This window comes from Echiichthys vipera (assembly GCF_963691815.1).
Source record: "Echiichthys vipera genome assembly, chromosome: 11".
In the NCBI taxonomy this organism is placed as follows: domain Eukaryota; kingdom Metazoa; phylum Chordata; class Actinopteri; order Perciformes; family Trachinidae; genus Echiichthys; species Echiichthys vipera.
This window is the reverse complement of record NC_139836.1, coordinates 12,403,468-12,428,382: the sequence shown is the minus strand read 5'-3', so window position 1 is coordinate 12,428,382 and position 24,915 is coordinate 12,403,468. Positions and strand designations below refer to the sequence as shown.

General features: G+C 41.2%; 1 protein-coding gene across 2 annotated transcripts in view; it reads right to left on the bottom strand.

Moving 5' to 3' along the window:
• LOC310954010 (striatin-like) overlaps positions 1 to 24,789 on the bottom strand; it is a 29,871-nt gene extending 5,082 nt beyond the window's left edge. Inside the window, exons 1-10 of one of the 2 annotated variants that reach the window (XM_083923286.1) lie at positions 24,480 to 24,789; positions 11,117 to 11,220; positions 7,706 to 7,779; positions 5,093 to 5,171; positions 3,628 to 3,798; positions 3,176 to 3,311; positions 2,918 to 3,080; positions 1,866 to 1,976; positions 471 to 617; positions 198 to 334 (exon numbers count right to left, since the gene is read on the bottom strand). In XM_083923286.1, coding sequence (XP_083779412.1) covers positions 198 to 334; positions 471 to 617; positions 1,866 to 1,976; positions 2,918 to 3,080; positions 3,176 to 3,311; positions 3,628 to 3,798; positions 5,093 to 5,171; positions 7,706 to 7,779; positions 11,117 to 11,220; positions 24,480 to 24,692 — 1,335 coding nt within the window. In that variant the 5' untranslated portion in view covers positions 24,693 to 24,789. The remainder of the gene's footprint in view (positions 1 to 197; positions 335 to 470; positions 618 to 1,865; positions 1,977 to 2,917; positions 3,081 to 3,175; positions 3,312 to 3,627; positions 3,799 to 5,092; positions 5,172 to 7,705; positions 7,780 to 11,116; positions 11,221 to 24,479) is intronic. The other variant, XM_083923287.1, reaches the window with a different exon arrangement.
• Between the last annotated feature and the right edge of the window lie 126 nt (positions 24,790 to 24,915).

Below are 24,915 nucleotides of genomic sequence, written 5' to 3'. Positions count from 1 at the left end.
AGCCGTTTCCTTGACGCTGCCTGTAAAAATAGCACATTTGACACATTTACTGCGTGTGATGTGCCTTGGTAAATTTTCTGCAGATTAGAGGAGGAAGGTGGGATGGCTGTTTTTCATGAGAATGTGAACAGAAATAATTTCCCCTCTAAGAAATGTTCCAATGGCTCTAAAAATCCATTCTGCCTCTTCCTACTCACATCGTATGCCAGACTGTCAGCCTCGTTGGCCACAGTGAGTCCAGCAAGCTCCCCCAGGCCCAGCTCGCTCTCCATTGCCTCGTCTGTGCCCATAATGAACGACTTCCCTGAGGTGGGTGGGAAGGTCAGTGCCTCAACTGTGGAAAGAACAAATGAATAATAAATATGCAACCACTGTGGACACAATTAACCAAGGATGAATGGAATCCAAGCCAGTCCGACAATGAGCTAACACATGAACGCTACAATCTACTGGTGTTTTTGCTTGAGCACCTTCATCTGGTCGGTTTCCATCGTGCTCGTTGAAGCGGGCCGCGTTGGGTCTAGATTGGGGGGTGGATGGTGGAGGCTGCATGTGAGACAAGTCCTCTGCATCTCTCAGGTTAGCCAGCATGTCCTGTAGCTTGGACCGGTTTGGCCCTGTTTAACGAGTCAGGTCAACACTGTTACCAAACTGACACACAGTGATGGAGAGCGGACAGAAACAAAGAGAGGCAAAAAAGAATGAAACAATAAAATAGATTTTAAAAAGCTGTGAGTACAAGCTGAAAAAGAGAACACAGAATGCATATGGAAGGAAAGCAGCACTGAAAGGGAAGGCAATACATTAATAAATGATAGTATGTAAAAGAAGAGAAAATGAAAGGAAGTCAACACCAGAATCCTTGTTAGATTTATTAAAGAGCTAGAAAGGGTGTTGAGATGTTTATCATCAAGTGTGTGCTGTATGGAGAGAGGTTTTTATGATTACAAGCATGTTAACACATGTGGGCCGTTTAAATCAAACATTAACCCTGGTGCAATGGAATACAATATGCATAATCTACAACTGCCATAAAAGAAATCCTTAACAGACCTGTTGACAATCTTTTCCACACGCTCACAAAAGTGATAAGAGTGTGAAGTGTGAGGATCAAAAATAGATTTCTGCTTAAATCAAAAGAGGAGAAGATGCCACTAAGTTGTTGATCTCTGATTCAATCACAATAAAAAAAAAAGCAGCAATGCAGAGCTTGGGCCTCACAAATGTTAAATCTAAGAGCTCTCAGCTACTAAATAAGGCTTCGTCTGAAGTGGGCTGTTATTTTGAGAGCGGTAGTATTCAGCTGAGTCACAGAATTAGCTCGTAATTGCTATCATTTTACAACAGCAGCAAAATAACTATAGTACCAACATGGCTGACGGATGAGGATGAAGATGGTGTTAATTATGTTATGACTGGAGAAGATACCGAAGTAGACAGATGACTGCGGGACTGGTGCTAACCCAGATGGGAAAGAAATGGATGTGTTATTATGACTCATTTTCCCATTAATCTCTGATAATTGACAGTGTTGCAAGGTGACAATGTGAATATAAATGAAAACATTTAAACGGGACAGAGAAAACATGCATCAGGCATTACACTTTGTTTGGGTAGGAAAATAAAGTTGCTGTATGTACAGTACATTCACTAGAAGACAGAGGAGACATTCAATATGAAATGATAGACAAAAGGACAGAGCAATGCCAAGTAGAAGGCATAATAAGGAGCAGCTAAAGAAGGAGGTGGAAAAAAACAGCCAAAATGTTTCGTTTTTGATTTGAGGCTTTTTGGCTGAACTCAGGAAATTCAGGCTCTACAGAGAGAAGAGTAGGAGGGAGGCAGCAACGCCTGACAGGACTTACTCTTCACCCCCTTTTTCCCCTTGCGCTCCTTTCTGTACTGCTCCTTGAGTTTGGTTATCAGGCCCGGGTCCACTTCCCAGGCCTCAGAAATGGGACCTTGCTCGTCCTTCTCTACAAAGGGGGAACAAAATAAGGCCAAGAGGCTGTTGAGGAACTGCTTTGGTTGAGGCCCGGGTGGCCTGGCATGGTGGGAAAGATGCAGGGACCTCTCCCAGACTCGTACTCTAGTAGACCTTTAAGACCTGAGATGAACATCTTTCATTTAGGCTAGCAAAACTAGCTTCAAGGGGGCGAAGAAGAATTTAACTATCTTGTTTAAGCGTTTTAGGGTTTCTTTTCTATTGGAAGAATCAAGAGTGGTAGGAGGGAAATGAATGCCATGTGGGGAAATCTTTCATTTGAACATTTCTGAGTCATGATACCTCAAATCATAAAATCCTCAGTGTGAAATCTTTGTGATAATCACATTGCTGAGTACAAATGACTGAAATTCTCAAACCCATGTTCAAATATAAAGAAACACCTCAGCTTGACATCAAGCCCATCTTTTCTAGCTTTAGGTCTAAGGACCAAGTGTGACTCAAAAGGGAATCAGGTTGATTTGACGACACACAGGAGTGGGAGAGATATTGCGGTCACAGGCTGGCTATGGGAACACACAGTGGAACAGATCACAAACTATGGGTTAAACAGAGAAACATCCAAACAACATGATTTATGACCACAGCGTGATTTATGAATGACGAGTACTTCATGAACAGTCACCCAACAATGGGTCTAATTTAGAGAAGCAGGCTAAAAATAAGATTACAGCATAAAATAATTAGTAATATTTTCAGAGCCGCTGAAACGTGTTAACTACACTTGTAGATTAAAAGGTCCTTGTTAAACAAGTCTGGTTAACAGTGTTACCAAACTGAACAAGCCCATCACTGTGCAAGAGAAAATAAACATTCTGATATTGTAGGTACCAAAACTGTTTCTGTGGTGTCAGGATTGTGCTTATCATTCAATTCCAATTCTGCTTTGTTCTTGACTGACTCATGACTCACCCCAGTCTGTGCCGTCCCCGTTGCCTCTGGACTCTGGTGAGGTATCCATCTCGTCGGGGCTGGACAGGAAGTCAAAGCCCTTCAGTGCCTCTTCTGTGTCCGGGTCCTCACTGGTGTCCATACTGGCCGGCGTCGTTGATGACGGAGGCTTCTTCCTTAGGATCTGGGGAAAATATTGAGGGTCGTTATTAATAGGAGAACCACAACTAACAGCTACATTTTGTGTGAGTGCAGAAGATGAGGGAAGAGTTTTCTTACTGTCCTGGATTCCACATTAGTCCTGTCCCTCCCCTCACTATCCTCTTCATCATCTTCATCGCTGAACTCGGCTGCTGCATTCTCAATGAACTTGAAGGCCTCCAGTACAGCGCTAGTGTCAGAGAGCTCACCTTTCCTGTGTAGGAACAATAACAACAATCAGTACCAATAAAAAGTAGTAGTACCGATTCACCCCATCATATTTAGGTGCAACACATGTTGCCCTTTAAGACCACTTTACACTGCGATTTTGGCTGTCCCAGACAAAAGTTCTAAATCAAGAAAAGAAACGTGGTCGTCAATTAATAATGGACCATTGAGAGCTTGGATAGCCAAGGGCTAACAAATTGAGAGCAATAGCATATTAGACTCATCCCACACAGTGCTACAGGCAATGTATTTGTAGTATTGTTGTAGTCGCTCAGTCTATAGATTTAGGGGAGAACACTTACCCTCTGGTGCCCATGCCCTTTGTTGACGTGTCTGTCCCATTGACCAAAGGCTCAGTACTGGTCCGCTCCCCTGTCCTCCCGCTTCCGTCCCCGGCTAGTCCTAGCAGCGCTCGGACCCGCTGGGACTTTACATCTAAGATGGTGTCTGTGTAGCCCACCTCCTGCAGGTACCTGAAACAAGGTAAATTAACTTAAACCTGGTTGCAAATGGTCTCACCTCATTTAAAAAAAGTGTAATTCAAGGAATAGAACCATCGTGATTTCAGTTTCTGTGTCCTGGAAGATTTAAATGTGTGGGACAGATGGATGGGAAATTCTTGAAGTACACATAGAACTGAACATCCAGTTCTTAATATTTTCCTTTTGTGAGTTTTGTTTTGCTGGGATGGCAAAATGTTAACACACAGGGTGATGATTAAGATGTTTATTGCAACTTCAGTGACATCTGCTGCCTTCCTTCAACACACAGCTGCACTCGCTCAGTGGAGCAGCTTTTCTCTGACACCCTTCAGTGGTGTTGATAGAATATTACTTGTGACCCAATCTTATAGTGCTTTAGGCGGGATATTGAATGACACAGAGAGGGGCTGCATACACTTATTTTTGCCAGACATTATGACTAGAGAGATGTAAAATGTTGGACAGTTTTTCACGGTCAAAAATCGGTCAAAAAACAGCCATGATGTGATAACGGAAACACTGACAAACATATGTATGTATGTATGTGTGTATATATATATTAGTGTAGTATAGAGGAAGTTTGGATGAGAAAATGCAGAAACATTGTCACTGAGTCTTTAATAATACTGCAAAGACCCATTAAATTAACTCTTCTTTACAATAAGGTAATTTAGTAGAAAGAATTCAACACAATAAAAAATGATGAAGAGCTGAGTACTTGTTACTGTCAAAAGTACCACTTCCTCTGGCAGTCTAGTTGATGGTATCAGCTCTGCTGAAGCTACTCATCAAATATAACACCTACCCTGTAGGGATGCAGAAGAAGCTCTGGCAATTTGTGCAGGCGACTGACTGAAAGGGAGGGCTGTTTTAGCACGTTATTGATCTGTCCCTTGACACAGAATCAAGAATAAATTGGCTGCCTGATCAGCCAGCATGTTGGGGCAGATGATGTGTGAGGCTATGTGATGCTGTCTGGGATAAAGGCGGGAGCTTGGTGTATTTACACACACTGACTGTAGAGTAGGATGATATGTTTACCGAATTTCCCTGAGAACTCTGGATACACAAAACAAAGACCAGGTAATACTGCTGCTGTCCATGTGAGGGAGCTCTTCCCCACAGTTTTTCTGTGGGCCGTAGAACTTCTAGCACAGTAGTCTGATTCAAATGACAATACTATTACAGAGAAATGTGATTAGAGGCCCGATATCTCGATACAGTCCATTTTACTGCAAAGATTTAGTTTTCTGGGTCACATAAGGATTAAAGTATGTGCACTTACTGTCTGAGGAGCTGGCGGCCTTGTTTCCAGGACAGCTGATTGTTGAGCGATCCAGAAGACTCGTTCTCGTTGGCCTCATCTGCAGGAGAGGAGGAGGACACAAATCAGGGCTTCACAAACAGCACAGACATTTCCACTCTGCAAACACTACCAGAACATTCCTGCATCACAGCATCCTGGCAACTACACATATCCAGCGCTTAGCTGCTTTTAGCAAGGCAACAGTGGATTAGTTATTTGGAAGAGGATATTGCTTCTCTTTAAATTGTCTCAGTGAAATAACACTAACACATTAAGTGCAAAAATAACCAAACATTCTTTTAACAGTGGTGGCCGAGAGTATTAGAATTATTTATGCTCCAACTACTTCACCTTTTTGTTAATTTGTGAACATGTAACTTTAATAGCTAGCCTCGATCCAAATATTTTACATCCCAGCAGGTAACTATTGCCCTATTAAAACTGTGTACACAACAGGACTAGCAGTAAAATGAGATGAAATAGGATGCGATTTAAAACCCATTAGCAACGGCTTGTTCTTGATGCTACAACATTTGACATTTAATGACGCATTCCGACACCTTCAAAATGGCTGGTCTCTGCTTCAACTATGTCCCATGACATACTGGAAAGAGCAACGACGTGTGCCTGGGCCTGCAGCATCCAGAACAACGCACTCTTTATAACTTACTTTGATATTGAACAACGTCAGCACTCTGCTCTGCTGGGAATTTTGCAAAGAGACGTGTTAATAAGATTTAGATGGGTTGAGTGTGTGTGTGTACAAGGTGGATTTGACGGGGCAGGGAGACAAGGTTGCCTCAAAAAGTGGGTCATGCCTAATTCAGGAGGGTGAGGAGCGGGCAGGTGCAACGCCGTACGAAAAAACACCTCATACCCCCCCACCCCCCCCCCCCCACCTTTCACCTCCCCCCTTTCACCTCCCCCCATTCATCAACACTTCAAGGGTTTTGGGTGCTTTGAACAGCCCTCATATGTCATGAATAGAGATGAGGAGAGAAAATGTGGCATCTGACTTAATGACGGCAGAGGACTTGAGAGGCCAATTATTCTACAATAATAAAACAAGGAACAGGTAGTGCACTGATACTTGAGTGATACCAAGGTACCACTAAGTCCTTTAACGGAGGAGATGAACACTTCAAAGTGTTTTGATGTTTAAGATTTGAGTGGATAAATTAGTTACATGTTTATTTATGTACACTGTATGCATTTAATTAATTGTATTAATTAGGGATGCACTGATCCGATATTAAGATCGGATATCGGTCCTGATATTGACAAATTAGCTGGATCGGGTATCGGATTATTAACCAGATCCATGGACTAATCCATTACATGGTCGCAGGCGTGTGTGTAGCATACTGGTTAACTCACACCCACACAAGCAACAACATGGAGCTAGCAAAGACTCAGCTGTATGGAGGTATTTCACCTAGTTCACTGAACTGAAACACAGAAATAAAGATACAAATGTAGAAATTATAATGTGTTCACAACAGCCTGTGCTAATAGTTACAAAAAAATGACATTTAGCATGAATGCTATCTTAACATTGAAAATGTCATAGACGCTAGCGCGATTAGCATCTAGCCCGGTTAATGTTTTCCCACATGAACAAGCAACAGTTTTAATTAAGTTTTACCAGTCGAAATGTTACATTTTCAATTCAAATATAGCTGGTTACTTATAGACATGCGTTCCCTAAGGTACAGCTGGGAAAAATAATATAAAAAGGGTACAACGATTCCGTACATTTGTATCAATGTGTTCATTTGTTACATTTTGTGTTACAAAGTTAGCAAAGTAATGTGTAAGTCAAGCCTGATGCCTTTAGTCTCTTCCACACAGTGCGGTGTACAGTTTATCTATTAACACTGGTATTGGATCGGTATCGGGTATCGACCGATATGCAATGCCCAGGTATCTGTATTGAGATTGAAAAAGTCGGATCAGTGCATCCCTAGTATTAATAAGTATTAACAGCTTGTGTTTGAACTACTTTCAGCAAATAAATGTAACATAACTGTGTGGGTTATGTAGAATAACAGGTACACTGTTCCTGGAAACATTGCGGTTTACTTTTCTTATATGCAAATTGTCAATGTTTTGAGCACAACTTATTTGGTTGGAAACAGAAATATCAGAAGCAGATATCCACAAACATGGGCAAATAAAACATACCTATTTGCATGGCTGCATGGCCAAATGAGGCAGGTGAAATAATGTTTTTTTGTAATTTGGGTGAACCAATCCACTATCAAAGATGAGCCTTTATAGAGTGAAAGTATGATTTTTCTAAACTCTTATTTCTTACGTTCTCGAGCTACAATATTTTGAAATGAATTTGTTCACAGTTGTTGTACATTGCCTTTTTAATTAGCTCAATATTTCTTCAGTACATCCGTAACAACAATGGCACTCTGCATTCAGCAAAGGACAGAGAGGAAAGCTATCGAGGCAAACAAGATCCAACATGAATACAGCCTTCGCATGCGTACCAGTCCTGTCACTTGAGGTATGTGAACTCAACAATCACAGTGATTTAGTATGAAGAGGTGGGGTTGGCTGTTTGAGCCACCATAGACTTACCAGAGTCGTAGCTCGGAGGCTTCATGTCGCCTTGATTTAACTCTGTCCCATATTTTAACTTGTGGTATTTTGCTCTGTGAGGGAAAAAAAAGGGGGGGGAGACAGCCAAATAAGACAACCGCGCTGATCAAAAAGAAGCTTTTTAAAAAACTCATTATGCATGGAATCTGCATAAGCTTTGAAAGTCGTCCCAACTTTAACTTGCTCTACTTCACAAACGTTTGCTCGCTAGACAGCTTCACTTGTAAGCAGGGCTGTGTTGTAACCAATATCATAACATTAAACACAATATTTTTTTTGATAGCAATATGTATTATGCTGAAACTACAGTATCAGTTATTTTCATTATCCATTTATCACTTTACTCATCAGAAAACAGTGACAAATTCCTATTGTTATTTCCCTGGTTCCAAGTTGAAATACTCATTATGCCTGTTTTTTTCTGACATTCAGATAAGACATTATTAATAATTATAATATTAGAAATATTTACAGTTAAGCAGCTGGAACCAGTGATTTTTTTTTGTACAAAGAAAATGACTTAAACAGTTAATTTTCTATTAATTGCAATTACAATTTCAGTCGCAATTGTATACAACACATAATAAATGATTATCAAATTCTTGTTCATGCGATAAACTCTTCCCACGTATTAAACAAACAAAGAAAAAAACACTTTTATTTGTCATTCCTGTTTGTTTGGAATTATCAATTTGGACAAAATAAAGCAATATACAAATATAATCACAAAATGATTCAATTGCAAAGTGATTAAAATAAACAAAACTTATGCTTTTAGAAAATTAGAAAGAAAAAGAAAAAGCAAAGTGTAGCTTTCATCTTCCTCAGCCTTTTACAATACTTAGATTTCTTCCAATGACTGCACACACATCCACATTAGTGCCAAAGAGTCGATACAAGGAGAGCTCTCACACCTTTTAGTTCACACTGCCCCCGCCACACTTCTCCTCCCGTGAGTAGAGGAAGCAACCCCCATCTAAATCAAATTCATTTTAAATTGGGTACACCCTACATTCAGAAAGCCATTTCTGATATTGCTTTCAGATACCCTTGGAGACATAACCTATTGCTTAGCAACCAGCAGTGATTCTGGGTTAAGCGTTGCTCCTGAGGCAGAATCTGCGATGATCATACTGGACAAAAGTGCCTAAATAGACACTACAAACAGCCTGAGGACAATTCCACACTCAACTTAATGATGATGTTCTTCAGAGCACAGGTTGGCAAAATGTAACTAACCTTTTAGCCGAGTGAAGGAATGGCAGAGCCCTAACCTATTTTGACATGCCTGCTTCAGTTGGTTCTCATTAGCCTAGACAATCTCCTAGCTCCCAGCTCAAATTACGATACCTGCAGGAAGTCATTTAATATGTTCTCAATTCCAGTTTTCACTTTTCTATTCATAACCTTTACTTATCCAGGGAGGACATTTCTGATTACTAACGCTCATTTCAGCAATGATTTACCCTGCATTCATAGAATTCCACGCATTCCCAGCTCAAAGTTGTCTAACAAAACCAGAGTCTTCTACTGTTGGTACTTCCTCTGTGGAGGAGAGAGTGACTGGAGTGACTGACACGTCAACACTATTACATCACACCTGCAGGGGCTGGTGAAAATGTGAGCTACGTCTCATAATTTGATTTATGTCGTGAACAGATAATTCTGGTTTATTACGACTTAAGTCTAACAGGGAAAGAAACACAAGGTCAGACAGGCTGTAAACAAGAAAGCCACTAGATTTAAGAGGTAAAAAATGACAGGGAACGCAGCTGAAATATTGATATTAATCCCTCATTAAAAAGGAACACTATGCGCACACACAACTAGGATATATATGATGGGTCACAGTTTGACCAAGATGTTAATGAAAGACAGTTTGGGTGACGATTTTAACGTTTGCCTCCTGCTTCTGTTCCAAATAAATTTGGTAATCTGATTTAATTCAATTTAAAACCTGTCAAATTATCTGACTGCTCGTGTATCTTACCCTGTTGGACTTTTTTTGGTAATTACTTTTGCAATTATGTGTAATCATCGATGGGAATGATGGTCGAAACTAAAAAAATGATAACCCAGCTTGTAATAAACTGGAATTATGAGGACAATTCCTTGAGTTCTTGTAGAGATCTACTTCTGTTTAAACAACATAAATGAAAGCTTAAAGTTACATTAACAGAGACGTGCTGAAATCACCAATATACCTCTGTTCCAGGGTGCAGCCATGCCTTAAGGAGGAAGGAAAAAGCAAAGTCTATAACGACAGCTACAACAGGGACCTTTAGTATGACGGTGACGGGCTAATGCACATGCCAATAAGAACAATGTAATTCTTCTGGTTTACTGGAGAAAGAAAGCTGCGACGGTGACCTCATCTTGCGTGGTGAGAGAATTCCTCTCTCCTCCTTTCCAATTCTGTCCTTCTACTGAGGATGCTGCAGAGTCATCGGCATCCGACAGCAAACAAAGCTTCCATGCCAACACATGCTCTTGACAGAGACATCATACCAGCTGGACTCAGGGGGGGAATCTCTCTGGCCAATACTGCTTCTGCTGACAACAGCTGAGACATCAGCCTGGTACGCATAGAATATAAACAAGAGGAAGCTGGAAATTCTTTTAAATTGCTAGCATACCTTTTACACTCATTCTCATCACTCATCTTCAACCGCTTATCCGGGCTCGGGTCCCGGGGGCAGCAGCTCTAGCAGGGGACCCCAAACTTCCCTTTCCCAGGCCACATTAACCAGCTCTAACTGGGGGATCCTGAGGCGTTCCCAGGCCAGTGTGGAGATATAAACTCTCCACCTAGTCCTGGGTCTTCCCTGAGGCCTCCTCCTAGATGGATATGCCTGGAACACCTCCCTAGGGAGGTGCCCAGGGGGCATCCTTACCAGATGCCCGAACCACCTCAACTGGCTTCTTTCAACACCAAGGAGCAGTGGCTCTACTCCGAGTTCCTCATGAAATGCCGAACTTCTCAACCTATCTCTAAGGGAGACTCCAGCCACCCTCCTGAGAAAACCTATTTCCTATTTTTATTTGTCATGACCCAGCTTTCTTGACCATAGGTGAGGGTAGGAACAAAGATTGACCGATAGATCGAGAGCTTTGCCTTCTGGCTTAGCTCTCTTTTCGATATATGATTCTCCGGCTAAACTCACGCTCCATGTTCCCCTCACAGAGAGCTGCACTCTGGAGTGTGCTGGCTCTGTGCAGGTGCAGCACATGTTAATTTGTTGACCAGTGAGACTCCTTTTCTGTATTTCTTAAAAAGGCAACAATATATTTTTAGGAACTTTCAAAACATAGAAAATTGTTGCAGACTAGCTGAGGTATTTGTGTGATTTGTGGGTGGGCTGAGGCAGCAGTGGGTAGTAAGGAACTCACCTCTCTTGCTTCAGCGCATACTCCAGCATTTTGATCCTCCTCACAAGGTCTTTCTTCAAGTTCTCCTGGCCTTTCCTCTCCCCCTGCAGGAAGGCAATTTGGGCCTGGAAACACAAAAATAGGATTGTCAGGTCACACTTTAAAGTAGTAAAAGATTTACAGTAGCTGCTTTTATAAATAGAGTCAATGTTTCCTGTGTTTTGGCATCTATGATATGAACTAGCTAGCAACAAAGACTTGACTTCAAATACAATCTCCACGAGGCAGCATCTGAGAACAACTACTTCTGTCGAGACTGAAATAGGATGATGTCAAATCGATATGCGTGGCATGATGGGGGGAAAAAAGCCAATCTGTACTATTCTATTTTAATCTAACCTACTCACTCTCCCACACACCAATGTCCCCCTCCCTCCTCTAAAATCCCTTCCCTCTGCACACCACTGTCTCTCTTCAGTAACAGGCAGCAGCTGTTGACGCACTCAGTCTGAGTCAGCATTAAATTGAATTGCTGGGTACCACACAAGCATGCACAAGTATGTACACACATGCACACTTGTAATGAGAGTTGTACGTAGAGGTTAGTTCACAGTGAAGCATGCAGAATGCACATTGAGCAAAACTGTATCCATCTTACAGCAGGGACAGACACTGTACCATTGTTAATATATTTCAGTCACAAGCATTCTGTCTTACAAATGGAGAAGAAAAGTAATATATTAAATTGCCTTCTTCTCTGATACTAAATCTAGGCTGGTTAGCTTCAGCAGGACTACTTCATCTGGTGTTATTATTAGAGGTGGTAACCTTTAACAATATCACAATTCAATTCAGAATAAATTCCAGATTCAAAACAATTCTTCATTCACTAAAAAGAAAGAGCGCACTATATTTCGGCTTTTACTACAGTGCATTGTGTACGAAAGCAATGACTGTTGTCCTTTGACAACTGAGCAGCAAATGAAGTGGATTATTTTTTGTGAGGGAAAAACTGGCATGACCGTAGTTTATTTTGTGTCGTTTTGTTCTTCTTAATGCTTTATATTTTTCTTAGAGTGCATTGCATTCTTATGGAGTTATCTTCCACTATATATAGTCTGAAGAGGAGCAGTGAGACACCGAAACCAAACACAACTAAATCTGTCCACACAGTCCGTCCAATATTCACACACACATCAAAGTGCTACTGTAGTTAGAAGAAGATAACAGAATAATTGGAGTGCAAGCTATATAACTTATTTCGGTTTCACACAAAAGCGAACAAAAGTAAATCTAAACAAGAGAAAACCATAAGCACAGAAGAGCGGCAGCATGATGGTAGATCCATTGAAAACAAGGATAGAGAAAAGCACCAAAAGCCAGACTAAACCTGTCAATTTTCTAAAGGCAATTTCTCTTGGGAATGATTCAAATTCTGTAACCACACGTTAACATCTCAAAGGGAATGAATGTTGACTTGATTCCCTGCATGTCACTCTACATGCAGAGGATGGTGCGAGTTTGTGTGGGCTGGATCACAGTTTAACACGAATAGCGCGGATGCTGCCTGCAATAATGAGTCATGACAGCACTTCAATCTGCCTCGTATTAATAACAGCATTTCTTACGATCCACAGTTCTCTGCAGAGGAACTCATAACAATCTGCCTGCTACAGCGGGCTGAGGATTTAGGGTACTGCTTCTCAGTTTGACAGTAACAGCACCAGGTTAGCTGGCACCAGTCGCATGCAAACTGATGCTCTTGAAAGGTGGGTCAGCACAGCCTATACATCTCTCTACCTTATACCTCTACAAAGCCTCCACATTCTTACTTGCCCTATTCCATGTACAGTACACCTACCCTCAGCTGGATATATACTAATCTATTCAGGATTGACAACAATGTAAACAATGTTAAGCATTATTCTGACTTTCCACATTCTTGAGCCAGTGTCATTGAACATTAAAACAGAAAGCCAAAACGAGAATGACAGATAATGAATCGAGAAAATGCCAGCAAAGCCACAGTATAGAAAAGTATAGATTTGTAGGTGGATAAAAAAAAAAGCTTTTTGGATGTGTCAATAGGGAAAAAAAGTGATAAACTACTTGCTTACATGCACTAAAGCAGGAAAAACTTTGTGTTGTCTTTGGAAGATGGGAGAGGAGGCACAAAAAGGGCACAAATAAGGCATTCGGAAAATATTGCATATGGAAAATGACCACTGTTTGGATTGGGCCAGACTGTGGCTCCCAAAATAACTATAACTCTGGCTAAAGTGGCTCCCATTCAAAAATCAGTGAGGACCACTGCCTCAGGGCATTGAAATTGTATCACATGCAACTGGGCTGCAGAACCCACAAATGCTTCATTAGGCTAATTGTAGTCTGGCTTACCAGATACAATGCGGCACGTGCCCCCGTGCCGGATGTCAGGCATTTTCCTCCCCTTCCGCTAACTAGGCTATTCTGCAAGGGCACCGTCGCTGCATCCTGTGCTTAGTGCCACCCAGGATGACTGGGATTGGTGTAAGGATATCCAAATAAGCCAGAGCTTCCCCCCCCCCTATCCCAGCGTGTTAACTTGTGCAGCTAGACCATACACACTACAGCACTGACACAGAGCTGTGGAGATAGGTCGGCAATGTGAGACTTTGCTAATTGCAGAGCTATTTTCCATTAAATGTCTCTTGATGTTCAGCTGAACTAGGGCTGGGTGATATGACCAAAATCTCATATAACGATATAGGTCTTTTCATATCCCCTTAACGATATCACGCTAAGCAGAAAGGCAAAACGCAATAAATTGCCAGTAGAAAGTGCCATGATTTCTTCAAAATATCTCACTTATTTAAACAATTAGAGCAAAAGCATGGTCAGTTTGGCTACACATTAAAGCCCTTAAGTATGTCATATCCAAACGGCTGATTAAGTTTAAGAGATTGCATTATACTTTCTTGTTGTCCAGCATTTTGACGGACAGGGTTATAAAAATGACATCATAATGTGTTTTAACCCGTCATTAAACTGTCTCAATAAGTAATAGTCAATAGGCCTAGTTCTTAATTTTTAAGAGGGCAGAGAGAAAAGACGAACAAATACTGGCCGTACAGCCACTCTTCATGTCAACACCACATGAAACCATTACAGTCATTGGGATATTTAAAGAAACTTCTTAACTCGACATTTTGCAATAGCTAAAGCGATATAGTCTCCTTATGCTATGGTTTAGTTACAGTAGATCGCCCACAGTGTTCTAATTTGTCAAAATTATGGACGACCTTCTTAAACATAATTTCATATTTTTTATTTTTATTATTTTATAAAAATCTGTCACAACCTCTGGAAAGAACAGCTTTATAAGTTCTTACTTTGGACGCATTTAGAGGTGCAATCTGTGATTGGTTCAGCAAATATCTCCTTACTGCTAGCTGTCCAGTCTGTGTGTGCTTAAAAATCTCTGCTGTTGAAACACAGGCCTGGCTCTGTAATAGCAACAATCTTTCTCCAGAATCGCAGACTCCACCTTTAATACACAACCTCAGGTCAAAAACGGAGATTGCACAGTGACTCAGGTTTCACTGTGAATGAAACTGTACATCTGTGTTGACTGATATAGCGAGGTGCCAGTCACTTCCTTATCCACATGAAGCGCTGGCCCAGGGACCCCTGGCATCTTTCAGTGCCAGAGATAGAGAAGAGTGCAGCTCTGTGAATCTCTGGCTAGCCATCTCTCCTCCATCAAACATTAACCTTGGGAGGAATGCAAAGAGTCGACTGGGGCCATAAAGAGACACAGGAAGCATTTAATTCCCGGGCGCACACTGCCTGCATTATTAGGCTGCTGGATAAGGCCTCCTTAGTCTGTCTGAGTAAGAGACATGTAGAACAGGGCATCCATCTAGAGTGAAGGGTTTTCAGAGACAGGAAAACGAGGCAGAAATGATAGGGTAATAGCTTGGGAGGAAAATAAACACTGGCTAAATTCTGCTTAGCTAAAAAGGTAAGAAGGTTGTTTCATAATACCTTCTGCTTTGGCATTAAGTCAATCCTAGTTTGGCTGTCAATCTCCTACTACTACTCTTCTACTAAAACTAATAATTAAATCAGTAAAACGGCAGCTTCCTGTCCTACTATTCACAATATGAGATGCATTTGAAGACAGCACATAAACAAATACAACTGTACAAACAGACTTTCAAAAGATATAGTGAGTGTAAGACATTGTTCCTTTTCAGTACCGTTTAGGTTGAGGTAAGTCAAATTGATTGCGCAGGAAAACTGTTATTTCTTCATTTTTAGAGTACTCACACTGAAATGACACCGACAACGTTCACATGTAGATCATTTAAGCACACACTGTTGGCAGTGGATTACACAGACAGCAGGAGTGAGAGGAAAACAATCCCACAAAGATGTAGATCTTCTTTTCAGTCAATGAATTAGGGCTGAAACAATTAATCGAGTACCTCAAGTTACTGGATTACAAAAATGCATCGAGGCAAAATCTCTGCTTCAATGATTTGTTTAATTCCTAACTCCCGTGATGCGGCCTGTTCAGTGCAGGGATCATTGTTCCACACAAACTGTTTTTGCGGATGCACACCACTATATCCGGAAAAGGCAAAGGATCATTTCACACTTAAAAAAGAAGCCAAAACGGTGCGATGTGTCCACTGCAAACTAGAACTGTTATACCCCAACAGCACGACATGGATGATTCAGTGACTGAGCTGAAAGCAGCCCGTTATTAACACCACTTCACCGAGAGCCGCTGTTCCGATTTAAGGAGGGTGGTTGCCGTAGTGACATAGAAACAGTAAGAGAATGGGCAACGTTAGCTGTCCTTAGTTATTCATGAATGTTAAACGTAACGTTACCTAATTCAATTCTATTTTATTTTATTTTATTTATAGTACCAAATCATAACAAAAGTTATCTCAGGACACTTTACAGAGATGGTATAGACCACTCTATGACTTATTTATGATTTACAGAGACCCAACAATTTCCCCATTTAGTACGGTGGCAACGAAAACCTTCCCTAGAACAGGCAGGAATGTTGGACAGACCCAGTTCTGCGGAGGACGGACATCTGTCTTGACCGTCTTACCCACCTGATCAGTCTTTATAGTTTTGTTTGAGTAAATGTGTCAGTCGCGTTTTGTACGTTCTCATTGTTACAGTAAACAGGAAGAGAGCGACTCGCTCTTCCTGATAATATCTATCACTCATTATTTATCTTTAAAACCTGTTTAAGTAAACACCTGTATTACGTAGAATTTCAAACTTATTAAACTTATTCATGGTAAATTGTGAGTGTATTGCCTTCAACACACACATCTTGTCTCTCTGTCTCCCCCCCCCCTCACACACACACACACACGAAATAGGCCTATCCCATACATTATATTTTTTTTTGCAAAATAACGCAAATTATATTGCTTTTTTTTTAACGGATCACACGATTGATCAATGGAATAACCTGTAGAGTACTCGATTACAAAAAGATTCAATAGCTGCAGCCCTACAATGAATGTATGATGACTATAAACAAAATCCCCTCCATGTATAACTACAGAAGACCCTAAAGTCTGGGATTTGTGAGTTCCAGACATGTTTTCTTCCAGATTCATTCTGCGTCATCTCCAAAGACATCTATAACACAATGAGGCCATTTAATCCAGACAGAGTGAACACTGAAAAATCCAGCACATCTCAGCAGCGGCAAGACTGAGCTCACTCCATTTGTAAAAGAAATGCAGGGGATACTCAAACAACCTCAGGGCCTACACACAAACAAAATGGTCACGCATGCTAGCCCTTTGGCCGTGGTCACAGCCGAAGAAGGCAACTGGCTGGTGTAAATCCCACATTTACAATCCAAACAACCTTTCTTTCAGTGAACACCGGATTTACTCTCACAGTTACCGCAAACCAATGAGCACCATGATGGCCGACCTGATCACTTGCCAAGTACATTCCACGCATGCCATTACACTAGTAGCAAGAGAAAAAAGGGCAAAAAAACAACTGAAGCTAGACAGCACTGCTGGGGACTGCTGTGACATGGCTTTCTATTTGTTCAATCAGAACCTCTTTATGGATAAAACAGCACACTTCAAGTAGGCTAAATCTTAAATATGTGTGACCACTATTTGTGGCCAATTATATCCACTGATCTATATCACTATTTGTTATGCTGTTGTTCTCATAAATGTGTTAATATCAATGTCAAATTAAATTGTTTTATATGTTGGTCTAATTGACTTGTCTTTGCCTTAAGTACAATGAATTAAATTAAATGAAGCAATTCTAGCTTCCCACACATATGCAATACAGAGAGTGAAGAAGTCTCATATGATCCATTAGATCTGCTTGTATTTTGGGTCGGTAATATAAATAAAATGTAATTGTATATGAGGATATTAATATCAGAAAAATGTATGGGGAAAAAAAACTATTGAGAAACTGTGAATAGATCAGTGGTGGATACCAGAGTCTCTGTAGAAAGTAGGAAATTTAAACTTTGAAATCTTCAAGGGCGTTTTTTTAGGAAGCTGAATTACTGCAATCCTTTAAGACCTGCAGATACCCTGGATATAGAGTGACTACCAACTACGGTGTCACATCCAGCTGTCTCTTATCTCCTTCTGTGCTCAAGATGGGGAGGGTCATTTTAGTCTCTGCTCGAAAAGTGGTCCTCTATTCAAAACCACATTCTGTCTCGGAGAGCATCTGTGAAAGAGCTACATATACGTATTACACAACCATCTGACTGACTGTCGGGTGTGAGTATCAAACAAACTGCTTATCTTAATCCACTGCTCCATTTTGCTCCTTGTCTGCCACATAAGCAGTGAGTTACATTGTGAAATACTGAGGACATGTGATTATGGCTGGAGCTCACCCCTTCAAATGCAGACACTGCACATCGATCCACCCTACTCATGTCCCTAGGCAAAGATTCAGGATTGCTATTAGGGTCAGGGTGAGACAGTGAGCTGCTCAAACTGGATAAAGATTTCTGCTCAGTTGCCCGGAATGAGCCAAACTGTGCCTTTCACCTCTTGTACAATAACCATAAAACAAAAACAAAATCCTTACACTGGCAGATTGCTCAGTCATAATACATCTTTCATTTCCTCAACCTTCACAGAGACACGGATTTGTTGTTTCCATCTCATCACGAGTTTCCACTTGAGCTTTATTTTGCACTTTGCTGTCACAAAGCTCACGTCAGGTTGACACTGCAGTGTTACCTTTCATGCAAACAAATGCAGTACTTTTGACGTCTGGAGGACGAGGGTGCTGCATCCCATGTTGCTGCATTTATATTACATAAGGCTCATGGCGCACATGCACACGCTCACATACTGTATGCAGGCAAAGAGCTACATTTTTCAACATCAGCATTTTCTCCGGTTGTGTGACTGTAAGGTGTGGTCCTGACAGAATCACTTTGCAAACAACATTTACAACAGTTTCACAATCTAGAGAGTAGGTCTGAATAGGTCTGTCCTGTTACTAGCCAGTATAAGAAACAATAAGGATAAAAATATTTATATAGTGTATCTCAGACAGAACTTGCTCTATTTCGGAAGATGAATTGATAGAAATAGGACAGGCGCAGACAAAGAAATATTTTCCCCCAATAAAAGCGGGCCAGAGTTGAACCACAGACATTGTTCTTCATGACTGGCACCTTAAAAAGGGATAGATCGTATACTTTGAAGTGAGGTTGTATGGGGTACATATCAAAAGCTAGTGTATTACCCACCTCCTGATTTCAGTGAGTCTGAACTTAACCTTTAAAAACATCAGAGTCACACAATAACAAAAGTTATTATAGACCAGCAAACAGGGAGGTAAAATTACTGTTTTTGTCAAAGAGTCTGGTACGTTTGGGGCTTCCGGTGGCTGAGTGGTTAGAGCAGTCGTCCCATGTAAAGAGGCTGAAGGTCCTAGAGGCAGCAGCCGCGAGTTCGACTTCAACCTGCGGCCTTTTGCTGCATGTCTCCCCCTCGCTCTCTCTCTCACCCTGTTTCGTCCTACCTAAAAAAAAGGCCTGAAAACTGCCAAAAAAAGGAATCTTAAAAAAAGATAGCTGGTAGCTTTAAAAGAGCATAGATGGACAGAACAGCTTCAGGTCCCCATCAGATAACACGGTAAAGTGGTGAAAATATTCTAAATATAGCATTCACTTAAACTATTCCTTTAAGCCCAATTGTAAGGGTTGGGCGGCACCCAGTTTGCAAATTCACTTATTTCAGGTTAATGTCCATATAAATCCATTCATTACCCGCTAAGAACCAATTTACGCAATATACTTAAAATCCATGGGTAGATGTAGTACATGTATCCACAAAGCAAGAAAAACACTGTTGTGCCATCAGAATGTGTGAAAACAAGAATATCACCTCATCACAGTCAGAGACAACAGCAATTTGATCTGGTGAGTGTACCAATTTACAACTCGGACAGACTGGCGACCTCAGACTGACTGGAAAACTGGGGGAGGCAGGCAACTTTGTGGCACAACCAGGCAGCTGTCCTGCACACCCACATAGACAGATGAAGGCTCCAAGTGTGAATGGAGGAAGGAGAGGGGAATTAACAGGCAGCTCAACAACAGAGAGAAAGGCTCTGGTGTGAGTCCAACAGGGACAGTAGAGCAAAGCTCAGAGGATCAGGATTTAGTTAATAAACAAGGGTCCCTTTAGGCCCTCTGACAGCCAAAACACAGGCCCTTTTATCTGTACAGTGAATATTTCATATACACTGCAATGACTGTCTTTGTGGCGTTTCTGGTTAATATTACTGCAATCTTGCTTGAACCTATGACAGAGGATGGAGATGGTTTTTTGCAGTCTACAGCCTGGTTGTGTGAGAAAGGATGTGAGCAGTTGTGTTACATTAGCGTCTTTGTGAAGTGAACTGGTCTTTTCTTAACATCTGTTGAGCCTAAAGCTTCTATATCATTATCTGAGAACAACAACATTGAGAAAACAGAATATTCTTGGTGAGGAAGCACATACTTTTTTTGTACTTTCCCACTCTGAGGCGCACACTGGGAGGGCAAACAAAAATAACTGCAGCTTGGGGGTGGACGTAGTGTCGACTGTGGAATGACGGTGACACCCATTTCTGAATCTCTGAATGCCAGGGTACGTGCATGACAGTGTATGTCTGTGCATTGGTTCGGTCCTCCTTACTGCCGCACCACTGAGCTAAACATGCCTCCGGCTTTGTCATTAGCAAAAGTAAACATGAGATCACAGTAATAAGTCATCTAACTGAGGCAGACTAATTTGAGGCTGCTCCATAGATAGCTGAAGTCATCTCCAACATGAAGATTAGCAACTGAATAACATGAGCCACATAATAATCTTGCTCATGTTAAAAGCCTTTCCTTTAGAAATACAAGAGACACTTTTATCCGGAGAAGATAAGTGGGTTCATGTTTAAGTCTGCACCCACATAGAGCCACTTTACACCATGAGTCACCTTCAACCTTCTCCTGGTGTCAAATTATGGCTCCTGACAGATACTTCTGGCAAGGAGATACCCTATGGAGCAGGGATTTCCCCATAACTGGAGGGCTGATGAAGCACACTAGAGCACTGCCGGGCCTGTACAGGGCGTAACTCGACTCAGCCTCCCTCACCCGGCCTGGAAAAGATCTAGGCTAATCAGTACGGCAGGATATGAATCAAATCAATATCGCAATATACACTACCATTCAAAAGTCTGGAATCACCTGTTATACTGACGTTTTTTCTTTTTTCCTTTAATAATGGCTACTTGAACGAAGATTCAAACACAATAATTCAGATAACAAATGTGTTATTTAAAAATTTTAAATAGTTTTGGCCCCGTAATGCAATCTTAATCTTGTTGTACTTGTACAATGACAATAAAAATAGTCTATTCTATAAAAAAAATGTAATTATTTAAACTTCCATTCAGTCAATGTCCCCACAGCATTGCATGACAGGGGAGAATACTGTTGGAACCATTTCTTCCCCCGAATGCCCTCTGATTTTTAATTTATGCTCCAGCCATGAAAAGCGTATGTGACCCTTGATCATTATTGGACCACTACAGTGCAATTGTGCTGTAAATATTTGGGGAAGTTGTTTTTCTTTGGACCCTCTGTGCGTTTTCTTCTATTCTTAATCTTATTGAACTGTTGCTCCAAGGAATGTTTGTCTCTTTCTGCCTGTTCAATTGTCAGTCTGGTTGAACTATTTGTTCTACATGCAAAAAACCATGTCATACAAAAAAAACTTAGATTAGTAAAGAAGACTTTCTACAACCTAAAAGCATGAAATATTATTAAAAAAGAGAATATCCCTCTCAGCCACCTCACAGTACCCAATCAAGCTTTTGAAAAGTGGTGTATGAATATTTTTCTGATAGATGTATTACAGTACGGCAAAGGTAGGCAAATTTATTTGTAAAAGAGGACAATTCCAATTGAATACAATGGATTGTCCATCCATCCATCCATCCATCCATCTTCAACCGCTTGTCCCTAAATCATAAATCTCTGCGGATATGTGATGCAAAAACTAATTTCATTATTAAACTAGGCTACAATTAGCTTGGAACCATTTGGACAACAGAGTATTGTAGGCATATAATTGCTATGTGATTATTGAACTCTGTCTAACAAAACAATACTTTAAAGTCAATAGCAGCATGGCGTGTGTACAGTGCTAACTAAATTGGGTCACGTTAGGTTGGGTTAGGTTACTCTAAGCGCTCAATTGATTAGCCATATAATTGTTCAGGCAGGAAATTTATCAATGACCATTTTCACAACAGCTCTTTCTTTAACCAAAACTGATGAACGTTCTCAGATTTCAGCTTCTTAAATGTAAATATGTGTTATCTTTTTTATTTTATTGTAAAGTACTGGCCAGAAAAAAACAAGACATTTTTCACAACAGCTTGAAGAATTTAAGACATTGATTAACTGATAATGAAATACTCATTAGTTGTGTGCCTTGTCACTTTCATTGCCAAGATAACATTTATAGAAAGAGACAAGAGCTGTAACCTATCACTAGCTAAGCAAATCAGCTTGATCGAGTCAATCAATTGATTATCAATGACCACTCAACTAGATTCTAATCATGAATGACAGCCGACTATGCGTTACACAGAAAAGGCACAGCAGCAGAACAAGTCGGCCATGTACAGTACAGTCACTGTGCTGCACCAGTAGACAGGAGTGGCTCTGAGCATGACCTAACAGGCTGGCTGGACGACATTCCTACAAGCCCTGGGGTTCTCTTTCCTCCCAAACAGCGACGTAAGACACCGCTTCAACTGTCTGCCATTCGGTGTCTTGCTATACAACCAACAACAACAAAACAAAAATCCTTGGAGGGGAGTATGCGCTGGGTTGGGAAATTGCTTTATGTACATTCTTAATGTTATTTGATCTGAACCATGTAAAGTATGTATGTAACCTTCTTGCATGCAAGATAACATGTCAGTTTATATTCTCTGAACACAAGTGTGTGGACTTCATGATGAGCACTATGAACATCACGTAGCAGCAGGATGAAGTGGACTAAAAAGCACATACGGTAGATGTTGCATGGTATCTTCCATTAAGGCTCTATGCCCACAAGAACTTTTCATTATTCATACATGTCTATTTAGGTTCATCTAATCGACTTTCTATCTTTTCTAGAAAAGATATCCACCAATACCTATGGGTAAAAGTATTGCATATGTTTGCAACACACCCCGCTAGGACACAATAAGGTTACATCCAATGTGTATTTTCAAAGCTTTTGTTTGCTTGATTATTCATTATTGCTTAATATGGTATAGTGTTGTGCTGGCACAGAAATATATAATAAGAAAGACTAACAGCTATGGTCACAGCTGACAAAGTAGAAAATTAATCCTTGGATCAGATACAGTGCAACAGTGATTAGAGTACACTTGTTGGTAAGCCAGACATTTTAATGAGTACTGTACTGCAGGTTAAATTATGTTAAAAACATCACCCAGCGTCACAACGAAAACACCTAAAAACACTCACACACTCAAAATTGAGCGCAATGTTTTGCCGCCACAAACAAACCACCCAATAAGCCCTTTAGCAACCTCACTGTGCTTTGCCGCAGTTGCTGCTGCTGATAAGCTTGCTCCATAATAGCAGACAGGAAGCTTGATGCACGGGCCAGATGAGTCAAAATCCTACTACAGTGAACAGGGTATACGTCACCAATCTAAAAACAATGCAGTGTCTCCCTCTCGTCTCTTTGTTAGATGAGGTCATCCTGTCCATGGAGCTGCCTGCTGCCAGAACCAAAAAGTCGGTGTTGGCTCTTGTCTGTGATCCAACAATTATGTCCCCACAACTGTCAAAAGTAGTTTCACTATTACAGGTTCTTAAATGTGAAAAGTCAATGATGTAGGCTGGTGATGATGGTTGCTAAATAAATTAAGCATTACTCCTGACAGCCAATTCACCTGCTTAAAGTAATACAGCGAAGTCGAAAGTGTAGTTGGACAAGAAAACAAAACAAAGATTTTAGAGTGAACGTGGGTATTTGCAAGACAATATCTTCTAGTTTAAAACACTAAGTCCTGTTTTGTGTCATGATTCCCTTTGGTAATTTCAGGTTCACAGCAAGAAACCCTACTGCCTCCTTCTTTTATCTCGTTAATACCTGAATATTTGACTTGTTAGTAAGGGTCAAATGCACTTTTAAAGGAGTGGGCCAGTTAAAAGCACTGTGGCCTTTATCAGAGACAGCGTGTTTAATGTTCTCTTCAGGAGTGGCAGTGTCATGGCAACCAGCTTATCGTAAGATTCATAAACAAGACATAATAGCGTTAACAGTCCACAGTCTGTCTGCCTGCACTGACAGCTCAGAAGAGATTAAAGCACTTCAGAAAACTGCTACATTTCCATCACGCCATTTTCTGTGGGTTGAGAGGTAAAATACAAAAAAACGAGGCGGGGTGCTATACGTTTAACGTTAGCTATAACTGGGCAGGTAACGTTTTAACACTAACGTTATACATTCACTAGTTCGCTAGTAAATTAAGCTTTCAGTTTATGTTTTAATTAATTGTTTTTCATATAAGCGTACTCTAACGTCTGTCTTTCAACTCCTAAAGACGAGCAAGCAAGTTTGGAGGTTTAAAGTCACAGTAAAGAGGTCGCAAGCAGTCGTCGTGCAGTCGGGTCAGAGGGGCGCTGCAGCTGCTTTAGCTCCGGAGCTAAAGCTAACAAGCTAGCCTAGTAACCAGAACAATCAAACACAGAAAGTCACTAGAAACAAGCAGCGCTATGGCCCCAGCAGTGCCACTAATACATGACCGTGTATACATAAAAATGTGGTGCTTTCACCTGTAATTCGGCCCGCTCAACCTCCCATTGTGCTCGCTCTACTTCGAAACGGGCCCATTCGTGCTGCAGGAAGTGCAAGATCCCCGGGATACTGTACTGCGCCCTGGCCGCCTCCCCGGCGTCGCCATCAGGCAGCGGTCCTTTCCCAGCGCCGGCTAAAACAGAGTTATTATTGTTGTTGAAGAACACGCCGGGCCCCGCCTGTTCGTCCATGGCCGGGCTCGGTGGAAAGGTCTGTCCGTTGTCTCGCTGATTCTCGGTGCTAACTCGATATCAACGGAAGGGCAAAAACCGATCGACTGCGCTCGCTCTCCTCGGCTCGAGGGAATGAACTCACTTTCTGACAGCTAGCTGTCATTGAATGACGTCAGAAATAACGGCCACGCCCACATCATGTTGGCTGGGATGCTTGATTCTGTTACCCAGACTCCCCGAA